Source organism: Balaenoptera borealis, assembly GCF_965194805.1.
Source record: "Balaenoptera borealis genome assembly, chromosome: 3".
NCBI classification, from domain to species: domain Eukaryota; kingdom Metazoa; phylum Chordata; class Mammalia; order Artiodactyla; family Balaenopteridae; genus Balaenoptera; species Balaenoptera borealis.
In genome coordinates, this window is record NC_138866.1 from 63,579,243 (window position 1) to 63,598,681 (window position 19,439).

The following is a 19,439-nucleotide window of genomic DNA, read 5'->3' on the forward strand; positions in this document are numbered from 1 at the left end:
CTATTTGAAGTTTTCTGAGTCTCCTCCATACTGTTTTCCATAGTGGCTGCACCAACTTACATTCCCACCAACAGTGTAGGAGGGAGGAACTCATAATTCAAACCAGACATCTTTAATGCACTTGAAGTAAAGCTTGCATAGAAATCACATAAAACAGTGCATACATATTTGAAAAAATAGGTTCCTGAAAAAAATTACATTTTGTATTTTGGTGAACAGGAAATTGCACTGGTTGGGAGAAGGATCTTCATCTGCCTGCACATGTGCCATTAGGGTCCGTTTGGAAATCCAGGGGCTCTTTGTTTAATCAAAGATGGAGGAGTTATAAAATGAGGGAGAAGATGTCTCATGCTAGCATTTTCCCAAATGCTTGCAGAACACTTCATCTACAAGATCTTTTGGGATAAAAGGTGTCTGGTGTCCAAAAAGGGCTGGAAACAAAATAGGGTTAAGGAATGTTGCTTTACTATGCAGGTGTCCTTCTCTGACCCCAATGGGACAGTGTATGTTAACTATATTAAGATTAAAAGGCGTCTGGTAACAAGAAAATCTTGCATAACCCAGGACTTCTCAAGCTCATTTGAATAACAGCTCTTTCCCAGATAACTCCTATTTAGTGGGAGAAATGCAGTGGCCAGAGGTTGAGAAATACAGCTTTAATTGTTGGGTGTGGTGTGAGATTGGTTTCGTAAGGTTGAGCTGTGAGTGGGTTTTCCGGGAAGATTCTCAAGAGAGAACTAATACAGATGGAAGTTACATGGACCACTGAGTAGGTTTTTATCCCTATTAAAAAACTGGGAGTTCCCCGGCGGTCCAGTGGTTAGGACTCCACGCTCCACTGCTGGGGCACGGGTTCTCCATCCCTGGTCTGGGAACTAAGATCCTGCGTGCCCTGCAGCATGGCCAACAACAACAAATTTCCCATTTCCTCATCTTTTTCTTAGTAATTTCAAACGTACAGGAAAACTGAAAGATTAGTTGTATGGTCAGGCCACTCAAGATGGCTGTTCTCTTGCTCTCTGTACCTCCGCTGCTGGGCCGGTCTCTGCTTCACCTACACCCTACTCACATGGCTATCCAATCCTCTTAATCGTGGGGCTTACTCAATAACTACCTACGTGCTTGCTCCCTGTCCCAGCTGCTGGTTTCCCTGGTAACTGATGAGCTAACCTGATGTCAATTATGTCAATTCCCCCTATAAATGGTAGCCTCCCTATTCCTCGAGCAGAGAAGATCGCTGCTGTGTCCTTTCTCCTGCACACGGTGAGGTGTCGCTCCAGGACCTTTTGCTTCTGATTTGTAAGATTCCCTATCTAACAAGCCATTGATGTCTCTGTCCCTGTCTCTGGGCTCTCTCTTCGGTCTTGCGGCTAGGCAATAACAAGGCTTACAGGCCTGTGGGGTGCAGCCCAACATTAGTACAATGAATTCTCAAGTTACATACACATTATGACACATCACTTCTCAATATTCACCATACATCACTGAAGAATACAGTTATTTGTCTACAGACCCACAATGTCATTATCCCTACTAAGAAAACCACCTAAAATCAACTTAATATTTAAATCCCCCCATCTTTATAGCTGTTTTTTTTTGTTTTTTGTTTTTTGTGTTTTTTTTAAATTTTATTTTATTTATTTATGGCTGTGTTGGGTCTTTGTTTCTGTGCGCGGGCTTTCTCTAGTTGCGGTAAGCGGGGGCCACTCTTCATCGCGGTGTGCGGGCCTCTCATTATCGCGGCCTCTCTTGTTGCGGAGCACAGGCTCCAGACGCGCAGGCTCAGTAATTGTGGCTCACGGGCCCAGTTGCTCCGCGGCATGTGGGATCTTCCCAGACCAGGGCTCGAACCCGTGTCCCCTGCATTGGCAGGCAGATTCTCAACCACTGCGCCACCAGGGAAGCCCTATAGCTGTTTTTTTTTTAGAAATCAAACAAATGCACAATTACTTTTTGTGTGTGTGTGTGGTTGTTACTTATTTTAACTTAGAATAGTTCCTCTCTCCTTTTTTTTTTTTTTTTTTTCTCCCATGACATTGACCTTCTGAAGAATCCAGGCTAGTGGTCATACGAATGTCCCACATTCTAGATTTGTCTGTTTCCTTATGATGTTCAGTTGTTCCTGTGTCCTGTTAATCCTCAGCCCTGGCTGCACATCAGAACCACCTGTCTTGATTAATTGGCATTACAAGGAACGGGGATTAATTGGCCCACTCTCTTCTCTCTGGGGGTTATTTAAATCAAATTTAATGCCTAGAAAAGAGAATACGATGCCTGAGTTCCACCCTAAACCAATTATATCAGAATCTCTGGAGTTCAAGCTCAGGTGGTCCTAGTTTCAAAATTCTCTAGGTGATTCTGGTAAGCAGTCAGCACTAAGAACCGCCACTCTATCCTGCAGATCCTATAAATTAGAAGTTAGATTCAGGCTACACATTTTTGTCTAGAATACTTCGCTGCACATTGCAGTCATCTTGGAAGCTTTAAAAAATACTGATGCTTGGGGCCCAGCCTAGGCGTTCTGATATATTTGGTCTGGAAGGACGGCCTAGGCTTTGGGAATTTAAAAATCTCAGGTGATTTTAATGCAGTCAGAAAGACCCACTTCCTTAGGTTATTTTTTTTAATTTAATTTGCATCCTATCAGGAGGCACGCAATGTCACACTGTTCCATTATTTGTGATGCTAGGTTCAATCACTGGATTAAGGTGGTCACACCAGACCTCTTCATCACCTCTTCATCGCCAAGGTACAATTGCTCCCATTCGCAAAGGTAAGTGGTCTCTGGGATGATACCTTGGCGCTGCTAACAAGTTTTCATCCAATGGTTTTAGTTTCCACTGGTGATTGTTACCTCGATCAAGTATTATATCAGGGCGGGGGGGGGTGCTTATAAATAGTGATCTTCTATTCTTGTCATTCCTTCCACGTTTATTTGACTTTCTTTTGTAAAGAAAAGCCGTCCTGTTTATCCTCTCCGCACCCCCTGGACTCATGTATTTTCATTTACTAACCAGTTACAACCATTATCCTTTTTGATATTCAAATTATGCTAAATTTGGCCAGTGGGTGCCCCTTCAAGCTGGCTTTTTTTTGGGGGTGGGGGGGCACGTAGGATCTTAGTTCCCCGACCAGGGATCAAACCCACGCCTCCTGCATTGGGAGCGTGGAGTCTTAACCACTGGACCGCCGGGGAAGTACCAAGCTGGCTTTTTCTTAAAGTAAAATTTTTAATTGAAAATTATATAGAGAAACACACAAAAAAATCAAATCTATAGTTCAAAATTTTCCCAGAGCGAACACCTGTGTAACCAGTTCCCAGATCAAGAAACAGAACAATGCCAGTACCCCACCAGCCCCCATCACAGCCTCTTCCTATCTTGCCCCCCACCAAGAGCCTTACGTCTAAACTTGTTGATCAGTTTGCCTGTTTGGGAACTTTGTATAAATGGGATCATAGAACATGTACTCTTGTGTCTGGCTTCTTTGTTCATCATGTGTTCATGAGATTCATCTATGATGTTTGTAGTTGTAGCTCTTTTTCATCCCTCCTGCAATTTATTTATCAATTCTAATGTAGGTGGGCATTTAGGTTGATTCCAGGTTCTGACTATTAAAACAGTGCTGCTATGAACATTCTGATACCTGTCTTTGGTTGAACACATTGTTGAGTTTTTGTTCGTCTGTTTTTTGTTTTTGGAGGGGATACCTAACAGTGGAATCACTTGTTCATAGGGTGTGCTCAACTTTATTCAATACTGCCAAACAGTTTTTTCTTTGGCTAGAACCCCATTGGTCTTTGTGTACTTTTACTTTCTGGCAGAAGATTTCCTGGGCTCATCTTGTCTGTTCTCTGCCTGAGCCCTGGAATCTGCCATTTCTCTGAAGAGCCCTGGTGCTTTCGAATAGGAAATAGTATTTAAAAACCAAGGCCTGCGTGCTAGTGGTGCTCATTGATACTGGAAAGTCATTGCTTTTAGTTCCCTTTAGCGGACAAAGCTAGGAAATTCACTAAAGAAAATAATCATGTGTTTGAACTGATAATTCCAATTCAACATTGCAGGATTTTTTTCCTTAAGTCTGTTTTATTTTATATGTGCATCTCGTTTCTCTTACGTTGAAAATCTTGGTTCCTAATAACATCAATGTTTTGTTTATTTGCTTTGTTCTACACTTACATAAAACAGTTGCAAAATTGCAATACTAATATTACTATTGACAGTGATATTATATGAGTTGAAGTAATGTACGTGTGAAGCTTTAGATTTCTTTGGAGTTATTCTTTGTCTCTTGCGAGCAATTTATATGATACTAAATCGAATGGCTTAAATCTAATGAGGATGAAGAATTTATCCAGTGGCTTAAGAAGGCGGGTGTTGTGCTCAGAATATTGACTGTGCGGGCTCAGCCCTTCTAGACAATTACAGCTGTTGAGCTCCCACTGTTTTCCCCCTCCCTCCCTTCTCTAAATCCCTTTTTGAGGGTTTTCAGGGTTTCCACTGGGGAGGAGTGCACATGTCGGGGTGCACTCCCTTCTCTCACATACAGGTTCCATGGTCACCAGCTTCCCACACCCAGGTTGTGAGAGTTAATTTTGTGTCGGCTGGGCTGGGCTCTGGTGCCCAGTTGTTTGGTCATATACCAGTCTAGATGCTGCTATGAAGGCATTTTTTGAAAACTCTGATTAACATTTAAATCAGTAGATTTTGAGTAAAGCAGACTGCACTTCATGATGTGGTGGGCCTCATGCAGTCAGTTGAAGGCCTTAAGAGGAAAGACTCAGGTCCTTGAAGAGGAAGGGATTCTGCCTCCAGACTGCTTTTTGAGATCCAGGACATTAACCTCTTGCTGGAATTGCCAGCCTGTCCCCTGGATTTTGGATTCGTCAGCCCCTATAATCATGTGAACTAATTCCTTAAACCCCACCCCCCCACTCCTGCCTCTTTCTCCCCCTCTTCCCACACCCCCATTCTCTACACACACACACACACACACCCCTATGGGTTCTGTTTCTATGGAGAACGCTGGTTGTCTCAAAACCTCAGACAGAATGGTTGGGGGTCTGTGCTGTGTGGCCCAGGAGTGGCCCAGGGTGAGAAGCAGATGGTCATCATCCAGGCAGAAGAGGCGCGTAGCAGGACGATAAACGCTGCTGCTGAGGGAGCGGGTGCAGGAAATGGTGGGTGAGAACCTGCCTCCCCTCCCACGCGGAACTCGGCTACTGTGGCTGCCTGCGCCTGGCAGGTGTGACCTTTGATGGATTTGGAACCAGCGTGTCCCCCTGGGCCAGGAGCAGCCGAACACTCCCTGCTCTGGTGGGAGAGGAAGAGGCCCTCTCTGACCCTCTCGATCCTGTCGGCGGCTCTCGGGTGGGACAGGCTGTGTGCACAGCAGGCTCGTGTTTGGGATGGGCTTCCCCTCGGCAGCGGGAGGAGCTGATTGCTCTCATTGCTTAAAGAGTAAAGGTCAAGCCGATTGTTGTAAGAGGCGGTATAGGATTTCCTCTTTCATCTTAGCCCTCCCCGGGAGGAGGAGAGTTTTGGTAACCTAGAGGAAAACACAGAATGTTCAGGAACATGATAATGCATTGAAGTTAGCCTATGAGACAGTGTAAACAACAGAAAAGTTGATTTCCCAAGGTCGCTCCATTTGGAGATGAAAAGGCTCCTCCAGTGAGGTCCAGTAAGATCCTACCACTGTCCCTCCAGGAGGGAGTTGGCCCCTGTGGGGTGGACAGAGCAAGTGGGAAAAGACCAAGGGGTTAGTGGAGGAAGAAAAGAGAGATGGGAGAGGGAAGAGACCCCAGGTTTCCAGGTGACGGGAAGGAAAAAGGTGGCACCGCTTTTGTGCACACCCTGCTTATCTGTAAACACCCATGATCAAGATTCTCCTCAGTAAGTAACTGAACCCACCACCCTCCTACAGACATGGTCAAGGGGAAACGTCGATAACCAGTCTAGAGGAATGCTCCCGCAGTCCTGCAGGGGTTGGTTTGTGTGCTCTACTTATGAACAGTTAGGGTTTGATGGTGGCGTAGAGAGTAGGGGCGCGGCCCTGAGGTCCACAGTCGGGCTCCAAATCCTGGCTCTGCACTGCATAGCTGTGCACAGCTGCCTTAGTTACAGAATCCCTCCAAGCGTCCGCTTCTTCATCTTGGTATTTATTCTCCTTTTATTTATTTAATATTTAAGAATATATTTCTTCTCTAGCTTTTATTTTATTTTTAAAAATATTTATTTAATAAATAAATAAGGACTTCCCTGGTGGAGCAGTGGTTGGGAATCCGCCTGCCAATGCAGGGGACGCAGGTTCGAGCCCTGGTCCGGGAAGATCCCACATGCCGTGGAGCAACTAAGCCCGTGCGCCACAACTACTAAGCCTGTGCTCTAGAGCCCGCGAGCCACAACTGCTGAGCCCATGTACCACAACTACTGAAGCCTGCGTGCCACAACTACTGAAGCCCATACACCTAGAGCCTGTGCTCTGCAACAAGAGAAGCCACCACAATGAGAAGCCCGCACACTGCAACGAAGAGTAGCCCCCGCTTGCTGCAACTAGAGAAAGCCCACTCGCAGCAACGAAGACTCAACACAGCCATAAATAAATGAATGAATGAATGAATGAATAAATGAGACCTGCGCCGGGCCTTAGCAGTGGCATGCAGGATCTTTTAGTTGGGGCAGGCAAACTCTTAGTTGTGGCATGTGGATCTAGTTCCCTGACCAGGGATCGAACCCAGGCCCCTTGCGTTGGGAGCACGAAGTCTTAGCCACTGGATTACCAGGGAAGTCCCATAAGAATATATTTGTTGTTTCAGGTTCTCTTACCTCTGTTGTATCTACTGACTCTCGTATGTTTTATTATTATTGGTTTTTAAATTGTGAGTTTATTTTTAGTGGGGATTCTTTTATTTTTAAATTTATTTTGGCCAAGCAGCACAGTGATCTTAGTTCCCTGACCAGGGATCGAACCCTGTGCCCCCTGCATTGGGAGCACGGAGTCTTAACCGTTGGACCACCAAGGAAGTCCCTCAGTTGCTTCTAATTCTGCCTTGAGGCTTGGGTTCCAGCCTTGTAGGGTCTCTTCCTGCAGTCGGGCTGTGGCCCAGAAACACACATGCCCTATGTCTTTAAGCACTTCATAGCCCTGTCAGATGGAAGAATCAGCAGCCTGGTAGTGTCACCTGGGAAGAGGCCCCCCCACATGTGCAGGCCTGTTGTTCAGGGGATTCTGTTTGTAGCAACAGGTGGATATGACCACCAAGCAACCTGGGAGTTAAGTCCAAGTCCTGAAGGCCCACAGCCCTCAGTTCCGTGAAATCAGCCCCACTTCTTCAACTCAAGGCAGACAAGAAAAATAACAGGAGAGACATTGTAACAGTCTTGTTATGGCTTTCCTTTTTCTATGGATAATGTAGGGGTGGTACTTGGCTTCTTATACCTGAATCCTGAAACTTTTTTCCTTCTTTAGGATTATTTACTCTGTTCTCATGGACCATTTTTCACCTTCTGTCACAATTTCCTTTGTGGATTGACCCTCCTTTTCCTCTTTTCTCTACAAAAGCCAAGGCCATTATGTGAAGTCTTAACCCAATATGGAGATTTAATCAGTCAATTCCTTTAAGGAGAACAAATAATTGAGGTCAGGTTAGTGCTTTCTGAGCATCTGATTTAACCTGGAGAGAAGGATAATAAATATGCCCTTTAGATCACTGTTTTCAACCATTTTACCCTGCATTTGTGACACCTTTGATGTAGTTCACTTCAGACACTCTGAGAATGGTGCTTTTCACCTGTCAGATAACTAAGGGAACCTTTAGATAATGTCACAGTTGAACTCTCCCAGGTTTGTCAGGATGCTGATCATTCAATTTTTGGAGTAAAGCATCCCTGTGTGCCTTAAATGCTGCCTACCAATACTTTGTTGAAGATGGAGAAGTCAGACTTATGTCCTCATTCACATTTGCTTGGTGGAAGACACACAGGTTAGGAATCTTCTTATTGTGAGTGACCCCAAACCCCAAACAAACTAGCTTAAACAAAAGAAACCCAAAGCAAAAGAATTCATTGGCTCTCGTCACTGAGAAGGCCACAGGTAAAGCAGCTTCAGGTGAGACTTGAGTCAGGACTCAGGTGATGCTCGCAGAATGCCCCTCTTGGCTCTGCTACTCCTCTCTGGCCCCGCCTAAGGCTCTGTGTAATGGTCCCTGGAATCTTCAGCTTCCCATCTTTTTGACACAGTCTTGAGGAGGATAAGAGAATGCTTCTCATTGCCATGAGCCTAGCAAATAATTTCCTCCACTGAGGAAATTATTGTGGCCAAGAGAATGTGCTAGGCTAATTGGCTTGAGGTGGGCCACGCACTCACCGTGGGGCTGGGCAGTGGAGTGAACTTCACCTGGGCAGCTGGGGACTGAGAGTGGGTGGGCTCTCTGGGGGAAAACCGGGAAAACAAAGCTGGGGAAATGGATGCTGGGAGGCCCAATCAGACAAATAAGCAAACATGTGCACTGCATGACTTAGATGGCTATGGGGAAGGTAACAGTTTTTCTCAGAAATGAAACATTGAACGTGCTCAAGGCTTTTGGACTATTTTGAGACCCTTAAGACTTTGTACCTTGTTGTCCAGAAGAAAGAATTTAGACTGGAATAAAATGCAAAAGCAGGTGTTATTGGTTATTTTAACCATTAAAAGAATTCCCCTGTAGAGCATTTTATTTGTTTATTCAACGCATTTATTGGTTGCTTACTAGTACCAGGCACTGGACGGGACATTGGAGACAGAGGCGTGAGTGCCACCACCACCAAAACCATGGTAACTGTGGTGACTCCGTCATAGGCTGATCAGCATTGCGTGGATTATTTTTAATTTAAGTTTTAAAAAGTGAGTTATATGTGCGCAAAAGTACACAAACCTTAAGTGTACAGCTCCAATCTATCGAATCGTAACTTCTGCAGGATTTTTCCATGTTTTAGCTATAAGACAGCAGGGTTCTCCCTCGCTGGGATTTAATAACCCCATCTACTTAAAAACATAAAATCAGTTATCCAGACTTAGCAAAGAGCTTCGGGAAAAGAGTCCTTGCCACGAGAATCATTCCTTTTCTGCCCTGCTCTGTTTTCTCCCCTGTCTATTTCTCTAGCCTCTCATCTGGTGCTTGTTCTAGACCCCTTGGGACCACATTCCGGTCCCCACTGAACCGTGTCCTTTGCCCTGGTTCTCTTTCACATGTCCTTCCCCATTTCTGCCCATCCTTGCGGAATGATTCTAATTAATTCTGCCAGATGTCCTTGCCTCAGGGTAGACTGGAAGTAGGACTTACCTCCTGGAGGGCAAATTCTTATCTTCTGTGTCCGAGGTACCCTCCATGTTCACAGCAGTCATTACCAGAGCACCTGAGTTGTCTCGCCGAACCCTCAACCCTCAACCCTTTCCCAGCACGATGCTTCAGGCAGCCCCCACGCAGCAATCAGCGTTGGCATGCAAGATGAAATGATTTTGCTAGTTTTGGTCTTCCTCGCTGTCAACAAGAGAAAAAATTTAATTGCCCTCAGATCTCAGAGGTCAATAAAGGGGTTCATGCTGTTTCTGCCCTTGTATCTGTGATGTCACTACTTTGACAGGATTTTCTTTTTCTCGGCAGCAGTTATCAAAGCAGGAGGTGGGATGGCCATCGAGGTGAGGTTGCCTGGCCCGATGTAGAAAAGTCAGTGCTGGTTTCAGTGCATACAATCTGCTGATAGGCAGGAGAGAAAATGCTCCAGAAAAGAAGTTTACATTGTTTTAATTCTCAGAAGGTTGCTTGTAGGAATGATAAGACTTTTGTTTAACCCTAATCGTATTGTCTGCCTTACAAGGAAACTTAGGGGATAAAGAATCACCGTCAACTCAGTCTAAAATATCAGTTTCACTGCCGGGGGCCTGGGTTTGATCCCTGGTCAGGGAACTAAGATCCTGCAACCCACATGGAACGGCCAAAAAAAAAAAAAAAAAATCAGCTTCAATAATGTAGATAAGCAAAGGAAAGTTGATTTTTAAAATAATAACAAATACCAACCCCCTTGTTAAAGATACACATGAAATTCACTTGCGATGCTCTTCCCACAATTTCTGTTATTTAAGATGATTAGATTTTGTTGAAAAATGAATTGGGATCATGATTTCCCTGCTTTTGTTCATGCAGCTTATACCCGGAGAACATTCCTTTGGGAAATGATCTTTTCAATATCGATTTTTCTCTCTGAATTAAGCGGTAGACTCCTGATTGCTTTTCCTCCAGTAGGTTTTCCACAGCAGCCGGATTTCTGAAGTGGAGATACCATGCATCGTGTCATTGTCCAATAGCAGCCACTCCCCAGGCACCCATTTCTCTGTCCTCTGTGCTGCTTTCTTGAGAGTGCTCATCACATTCGGAATTGTTTTTTGTCTGTCAGGCCCCTAGTGTGAATGAGCGAGTGTTTCAAGCCCTTTAATAGCTTCAGTTGCCTTTAGGATTAAGTCCTATCTCCTTCTCGAGGCGCCATCCAAACCCCTGTCTGTTTCTCTAGCCTCTCATCTGGTGCTTGTTCCAGCTCCTTGGGACCGCATCCCGGTCCCCACTGAACCGCGTCCTTTTCCCTGGTTCTCTTTCACATGTCCGTCCCCATTTCCAGAATACTTCTTTCCCCAGTTGATTCCTCTTCACCCTTGACCCACTGGCCTGAGTAAGAACACCTTACTGTGTGCTCTTTGGATTTCCTTCATCACCAGGTTATCTTGCTCTATTATTATTGCACATTTATTTGTCCAGATTCCTCCACTAGGACGTGAAGTTTTGGGCAGGGCCCTGCCCACTCTCTAGTGTTTTTTCAGAGCCTGGGAGAGAGCCTGGCATATAGATATTTTTGAACCAGGGAAAGAAAGAAAGAAAGAAAGAAAGAATGAATGAATGAATGAAATACCCACAAGCAGCTTAGAAGTGGTTCCACTTTTGTTAGCTGATAAATTATGCTAAAATTATGTTTTCTTTATCACAATTATCTATCAGAAAGCAGGATAAGGAAAAGGCCAGAAATCCTGGACCTGGGTAAATCACTTTCCCCAAACTAGATCTGTAGTAATCTATAGGTGATATGGGAGCCTGGGTTGGTGACCAGGACCCTTGCATTTATGTCCTTATTCTGCCACATTCCAGGATTTCTAAAGCATTGAAGAGCAGATTCCAAAATACTCTCAGGGTCAGGAAAAAAAATGCAACTAATTCCTTTTGGGTCTAAAAAGTTTTGTGATTCTCCACTTCCTGATTTATTAGTATCACCAATTAGGCGGACCTAATTAATCTGAGCTGGGATGAGGTGTAGTAGGCTGATCCTTAATGGCAAGATTTATGGGCTTCCTACTCTGGTCCATCTGAGGCAGGGAAGGGAATGCTCACCAAGTAGTCAGCTGGACGCTGAGGATGTCTTGGTTCCTGTTACGGGAAGACTGTACGGCCAAGGCTCAGCCTGCAGGATTGGAGCGAGAACCAAGAAAATATCTGAGGGCACCCAGTGGCCATTCAATGAGAGTGTCATCAGGATATTACCCCCAGATGGGCCGATATAAATGATTCATTTGGGAACTAACTGGTCAAAGAGACAGGATGAGTGGGAACTTTAGTTGGCAAGAATTATACCAGAAAAGATTCTTAGTGAGGGGACTTTAGGGTCTTAAATGGTTTGTTTTGAAGAGTCTCAGGCCTCCCCAGCACAGCTCTTACATGCCTGAAGGCCACAAAAGGCTCTAGAGGCTCCCCCCTACCCCCACCCCAAGTGCTTTCCATGCATCAGAAACTCTGTGGAGCTTTGAGCTGGGAGGAGTCATGAGTTCCCATATGTGATGGCCCTGGAGGCCCTCACACTTTTAGTGTTGGGGGCTTTGGGCTGTGTCTGTTGATGCGAGCCCAGAGGACTACAGTCACTTTTGTTTTAAAGACTAGATTTGAATAATGTTGTACAACTTCCCCTTGGTGTCCATGATGAGGGGAGGTTGTTGGGAAAATGCGCCAGAAGAATCCTTCTGGACTGTTGGTCAGATTGGCAGAGGAGGACTTCTTAGTATCCTAGTCTTTCTAAGACATTGGAATAGACACATCCAAGGACTTCTGGGCATTGTCTACAATTAAATCCATGGAAAGATTAAGGCAGAAAGACTTCTTTAGTTTGGCCTTCATACTTACTTTCCTTCTAATCAAGGTATGGACTGATAGAGAGTCTTAATTAATATCAGAAAATTGGGAATGTTGGAGATTATGGATTTTAGTTCATGGATTTTTTTTTTTTTTTTTTTTTTTCCCTATACAGGGACTGAGTTACCTCAGATAACTGAAAAAGAGCCAAATTCCCGTGGGTCACCTGAACTGGGTTAATTGCTCTTGCGGTGTTAATTTTAACTTCTAGAGACTTTGAATTGCCAGAGGCAGTAGTTTTAACTGTGGGCCATCACCTTTCCTTAGAGAACTACCTTTTAATCAAAGGTGACTGTTTTGGGTTGGACTAAGGGAATTTTGGTTGGGAGGGGGAGGGGAAGAGGAATGTGAGGGGGTGGTTAGTGCCTTTTCACTGGGAGGGCCTCTGGAGTTACGCTTGCTAGATCCCACATGAGGGTTGCATGAGGCTGATCTACAAAAAAGAGGAAAACTGCAGTTAGCTAGGTTATATGCAGGTCACTCCCCAGCCATTTTTAAACCCCAATATAAGTAAAGTTTCCCAGGTACCTGTTACAATGACAAATTGTGGTCTTGGCAAACTGAAGTCTGTACCCATATAGTAGAGTTTGAAGGGAGACCTTGCTCCCTGGTCCTAGGAAGTTTTCTTGTAAAAGTGGGATCATCCATTGTATTCAAACCTGGGCTCCTAGTAGGTCAGAGCCCTCATTCTGGGCCTTGTATTGTTCGCCGATGTAATAGTGACCTGGAATCCTTGGGTCTTTTAACTCACACACCATCGTCCGATGCTCAGGTGTCAACAGTTATTAAATCTCAGGATTCTCAAAATTGTGGTGCTTCGGGGAGGGGGTGGGTCCCAGGAATCTGTACTTATAAAAAATCTTTCAGTGGTCCTTAGAGTTTGGGAGGGCAGGAAGGAAACCCCACTTTCAGGCTCCATAACCTACTTGCTTCTCTCTGAGCTTTCAGGTCTGAGAGACAAGAGGAGACTTCTGAGGCAAATCTCTTACGATACATCTATCTGTGTGAAATCTACATTTAAAACCCCGTTAGTCGTGGACGTGAAGCAAAGTTGAAAAGGGTGCAGCTTCTCAGGACCTGAAAAACAAGTTGTGTTAAAGCAGATGACGCCCTCGCCTCTCCCCCCGACCCCCCCAGATTTGCTAGTATTAAATTTCTTTTTCCTGTTTCCTCCTCTCTCCAGCCATTTGCCTAGGCAGTATGCAGGTGAGGCTAAGAAGGGGCAGTTTTGGAAGCTCTGTGTTTGCACAGTCTGAGATTCTGAGCCCAGCCTGGGTGCCCTTGACCGAGGGCTGAGCTTGCCCTGGGGGACAGCCTCTAAGTCTGGAGCAGCCTTTTGCTCTCTGCTGCCCCCTGGTGGAATAGTCTCACAAGGCACTCCAGGCCATCTGTAAGAGGACAGGATTAGTTGGGGTGTAACAAACTGGGGACTGGGTGTGAAGGAGGGTTTCATTGGTTAGGTTCACGTGTAGGAAAAAATTCACAAGATACATAGAAACCCTTCATCTAAAAAAAAAAAATCCATGCACTGCCACCCTTCACATAAAGCTTCAGTTTCTGCTATCGCATCCCGACATGTGATTGTCCCCGTCTCTTGTGGCCTCACTTCAAGATCCCATCTCAAGGAACTTCCCAGGTGGTCCAGTGGTTAAGACTTTGCACTTCCAATGCAGAGGGCCCGGGTTCGATCCCTGGTCAGGGAACTAGATCCCACACGCATGCCACAACTAAGAGTTTGCATGCTACAACAAAGGAGCCCTCGAGCTGCGACTAAGGAGCCCTCGAGCCGCAACTGAGACCCAGCGTAACCAAATTAAAAAAAAAAAAAGATCCCATCTCAAACGAGTTATTCTCAATAATAAAAATCTTGTTAATTTTTGCTGAAATCAGGTCTATCCTATTTCTCAGGTCTATTAGTTTAGAAGTTCCATTTAAAGAGGAACTTGGAACTTTAGAGTTCCATTTAAAATTAGGCATGGCTTGTTCTTAGTAAATCCAAGCTGGTTCCCAGCAATTACTGCATCCTTTTGTATAAGGGGGCATAGTATTCTGGTTAAGAATGTGGACTCTGGAATTAGAGCTCCCTGCGTTCAAGTCCCAGCTCCATTACTGAGTGAGAGCAATGCCTACTGCATGTGGTGAGGATGAGATGAGATGACATATGGAAAGCACTTGGTACAGTGCCTATCACATAACCATATGGATGTTAGCTGCTTTCTAAGTTCTCACAATTTATTCAGTAAATAATTTGTTCTAGACTTTACCTGGAAGAGTCACCAAGTCTTGTAGTTTGCTGACTGCATTCTTCATGATTTCTCAAGTGCTAATGTATTTGTTTTACTTTTTTATTTTTAAATTTTTAAAAAGTTTATTGAAGAAGAGTTGACTTACAATGTTTCAAGTGTACAGCAAAGTGATTCAGTTATACACTGAATATATCTATCTATCTACCTACCTACCTACCTATGTATTCTTTTTTGTTATAGGTTATTACAAGATATTCAATGTAGTTCTCTGTGCTATTCGGTAGGTCCTTGTTGTTTATTTTATATATAGTTGTGTGTGTCTGTTAATCCCAAATTCCCAATTTATCCCTCCCCACCTTTCTCCTTTGGTAACCATAAGTTTGTTTTCTATGTCTGTGAGTCTGTTTCTGTTTTGTAAATAAGTTCATTTGTATCATTTTTTTTAGATTCCACATATAAGTGACATATGACATTTGTCTTTCTCTGTCTGACTTAACTTCACTTAGTATGATAATCTCCAGGTCCATCCATGTTGCTGCAAATGGCATTATTTCATTCTTTTTTGTGGCTGCATAATATTCCATTATATATGTTATATATATGTATTATGTGTATATATATATCTCACATCTTTCAAGTGCTGATATTCTGTGGGAAACAGCAGACACAGCCTCAGCCCAGTGTGGTCACAGCAGGTGGTGGGGAGAAGCAGTCTCTCCTGGTCACTGAGATGCCAGGAGTTAAAGTGCAGGTGCTTTTGGCAGATCACAGGTGTCTGTATAAAAGCAAAACCTGCCCTGCCTCCAATATGTCTAAACTCTTCACCTACCACAGTAAAAAACAAAAACATGAACAGCAAACTTTGCACCCTGAGATAAATCAGAAGTGACAGAGTACCCTGACTGGTCTGATCCCCCAAATTATAAAACATTGAATATTTCCCATAAACCTGGGCTCCCAAACAAAAATAGTTTTATCTCCAATTTTTGCTGTGTTGTTGGCTGGAGATAGTCAGGAGCATTATGAGTATAGCAGTCATGTGAGCAAGTTGCTGCTTTCTCATCATGAAGGGACTGATGTGAGCTTTGTAACCTTGGTAATATTGTGTATTTTTTCCTTTAAGTCCTTGTTTTGCTTTTATTTGATGAACCAGTCCTTCTGAAGTCTGATTCCCTTGCTCTTTGAAGGTGAATTTTTCTTTCCTTTTCTTTCTTTTTTTTTTTTTTAATAGATTCATTTATTTATTCATTTTTGGCTGTGTTGGGTCTTCGTTGCTGCATGCGGGCTTTCTCCAGCTGTGTTGAGCAGGGGCTACTCTTTGTTGCGGTGCGCGGGCTTCTCATTGCGGTGGCTTCTCTTGTTGCGGAGCACAGGCTCTAGGCTCGCGGGCTCAGTAGTTGTGGCTCACGGGCTGTAGAGTGCAGGCTCAGTAGTTGTGGCGCACAGGCGTAGTTGCTCCGTGGTATGTGGGATCTTCCTGGACCAGGGCTCGAACCCGTGTCCACTGCATTGGCAGGCGGATTTTTAACCGCTGTGCCACCAGAGAAGTCCCTCTTTCCTTTTCTAAATTCTTCTTTCTCTGGGTAGTCCTTTGATACCTGTCACGCCTGAGTCATGCTAAAATGCAAAAGCTCAAAGATGTTCTGTCTGGGCCTTTGTTATTAGGTTACAATAAAAAAAATTGATTTTGAAATACTTTTAGGCTTAGGAGAGGTGACAAAAACAGTACAGTGAGTTTCCATATACTCTACATTCCACTTCCCCTAATGATAACATCTTACATAAATCACAGTACATTATCAAACCAGGAAATTGACATTGGTATTAACTCAATTACAGACTTTATTCAGATTTCACCAGTTTTTATGTGCACTCTTTTCCTTTGGGTATATAATTCTACGAAATATTATCACATGTGTAGATTACATCCAGGATACAAAATTATTCCACTGCCATCAAGAAACTCTGACATTACCCCTTTATAGTCAGTCATACTCTCCTCCTAACCTAACCCCTTACAACTACTGATCTGTTCTTTATAACTTGTCATTTCAAGGATGTTATATAAATGGAATCATACAGTATATAAACTTTGGAGATTTTTTTCACTTAGCATAATGCATTTGTGATCCACTCAAGTTGTTATATGTATCAATATGTTTCTTTTTACTGCTGAGGAGTATTCCATTGTGTGATATACTGTACTGCAGTTTGTTTATCCATTTGCCTGTTGAAAGATATTTGGGTCATTTCCAGTTTTGGGCTATTACAATTAGAGCTGCTGTGGACATTTGGGTACAGTTTTTTTTTGCGTGTAAATATAAGTTTTATTTCTCTAGGTTTGAGTGACAATCTTATGTTATAAATTGTGTTTGCAATTGTATTTATAAAATTACTGGTGTTAAGTAGTGCTTCTTGAATTGTCCTGGGTAAATGCGAAAAGAACAGAGGTAACTTAATATATAAGCAATGCACTTAGACCAAGTGAAGTCAAATGACATGGCATTTGGTGCTATTGATTGTTGACAGTACTTCAAATAGAGAAAAGTGGTAAGAGAATTGAGTTGTCACAAAACACATGGTAGTACAGATCTGCCAAACTCAGAAGCATTTGTCTGAAAGCATCAGTACCATTGCCATATTGTGAAGAGTGATTTTTGTTCCAGCAGGAAAACTTCATTCATTTCGTTATATTAAAACAATTGTTCATTTGGATTTTTATTGGTTTTATAGTTTTTATTTCATTTATAATTTTTTAAAAAAGTTTTGTGGCTCTGGACCAGCATATAATCAGCTCAACTACTCAATAAAACCACTATAGTATACGTGATTTAGTAGTGGTGCCGGTACTGAATAAAGTCAAAGTGAGACACGAGGGAAGGGGTCAGGGCACAACCTTTAAAAGAATGACATAGCTGTTGAGGATATGACAAAAACTGGTTAGAATCAATTAAGCCCAAGACGGTGGAAGATTCGACTTCCAGTAGACCTTGAGCCTCATTATATGCTCCTTATAATACATTAGCATATGCTAAATGACACACCCACAGGCACCATAACAGTTCCAAGGCCGACCATAAAAGGCCAAAGAGTGGGCAGTGCCGCAAATTCCTGGAAATCCCTGCCCCTTCCCACCAAATAATTGAAGTAATCCTCCCACTCATTAGCCTATGAAATTACCCAGCCCATAAAAACTAACCACTCCATGTTTTGGGCCACTCTCGCCTTCTGAGACCGGCTGCGCTCTGCCTATGGAATGTGTAACTCTGCTTCACTTCACAATGGCTCGCTCTTGAATTCTTTCCTGTGTGAAGCCAAGGACCCTCACTGGGTGGCCCATCCCAGGAACTCACCCGAGACCTGGGACATGACCATCCTCTCCCATTTTCCTGCAACCTCTTTACAAAGGATATTGATAAATCTACTTCTGACCTATCACTTTGCCTCTTGCTGAATTCCTTCTGCGCTGAGAAATAAAGAACCTGAGCTTCATTAAGTCCTGAGACAAGTTGTGTTGTTTCAGTTGGAAGATTGTGGGTTCGAGTTTCACCCGAAGTGCAGTTGGGTTCGAGTCCCATCCGAGGTGTGTGGTTGCAAAAGGAATACACAAGTACACTTATATTAAAAAAAAAAAAAATCTATAAGGATGGGACTTCCCTGGTGGCACAGTGGATAGGACTCTGCGCTCCCATTGCAGCAGGCCCGGGATCCCACGTGGTCAGGGATCTCACATGCATGCCGCAATTAAGAGTTCACATGCCACAACTAAGAAGCCCGCCTGCCGCAACTAAGACCCGGCGCAACCAAATAAATAAGTGAAAAAAAAAATCTATAAGGATGGGTATTCATACTGTGTTTTACATTTGTACGTATTTACTATAGTTTGAATATTGGATCAAACAGAGGTTAAAAAGATGGCTTAAACAAATGTAGAAGATCCACTCTCTCATAAACATCTGAGCTAGTAAGTGGTCCAGTAGTGTAGCATTATCTGGAGACCCAGGTTCCTACTAGTTCACTCCCCTGCCTCCTCCTAGATTGGTGCTTCTCAAAATTTACTGTGACTATGAATCACCTGGAGATAAACTTTTTTTTTTTTTTGGCTATGCCGCTCGGCTTGAGGGATCTTAGTTCCCCAACCAGGGATTGAACCCTGGCCCTCGGCAGTGAAAGCACGGAGTCCTAACCACTGGACCGCCAGGGAATTCCCTGGAGATCTTACTTAACTGCAGAATCAACTTCAGTAGGTGTGATGCGGGCTGAGATCCTGCACTTCCACAAACTCCCAGGTGAGTTTGCTGCTGCTGGTCGCACAGACCACGTGTGAGCAGCGAGGTCCAGGAGAATTGCCTTCATTCGCGTGGTTGGAGCTGGCTTGTCACCACTTCTTTGGATTTCCAGCCTGTGGGAAGGAGTCGAGAGGAAGTAAAGGGCAAGCAGCTTCCTTATGAGAACAGGACACAGAAGTTGTAGACCTTCCTCTCCACTTACTTCTCACTGGCCAGAACGTGGTCATGTGACCATACTCGGTTGCAAGGGAGGCTGGAAAATGTAGGCTCAAGGTAAAATCTGAGGAATTCTATCAACTAAAAGGAAGATGGGGAGAATGAATATAAGGGAATTATAAACAGTCTCTGCCATGATATTTAAAGAGAATTGAAACCAAGACAGGATCTGTGAGAATTTTTTTCCTTTTACACTACTTATATCTGAGAAACACCCATCTGAAGTATAAAGTATATACTTCCTTAGCACTCATGCAAGACTTTTCATAATCTGTCCCTTGCCTACGTTTTCAGTGTCATCTCTCCCCACGATCACACCCTTTGTGCCAATTCTTTTGAACTATTTGCTTTTGCCTGAAAAAACCTGTTCTCATACCTCAGTTTCTTTGCACGCGGTAGTATTCCCTTTGTCCTTCCCCATCAGCCATTTGCACCCTACTTTGGGCTGGTTGGCAAAGCTGTATTCCCAGGCAATAGAGCGTA

At 43.8% G+C, this 19,439-nt stretch overlaps 1 protein-coding gene across 3 annotated transcripts in view; it reads left to right on the forward strand.

Moving 5' to 3' along the window:
• The first annotated feature begins 862 nt into the window (after positions 1-862).
• The window catches only part of LOC309625107 (uncharacterized protein), a 758,084-nt gene continuing 739,507 nt past the window's right edge, over positions 863-19,439 (forward strand). For all 3 annotated transcript variants that reach the window (XR_014242324.1, XM_082384282.1, XM_082384283.1), the window contains exon 1: positions 863-2,773. Coding sequence is in view for 2 of the 3 variants with exons in the window: in XM_082384282.1 (XP_082240408.1) it covers positions 2,658-2,773 (116 nt within the window). In the remaining variant the exon portion in view is untranslated. The remainder of the gene's footprint in view (positions 2,774-19,439) is intronic.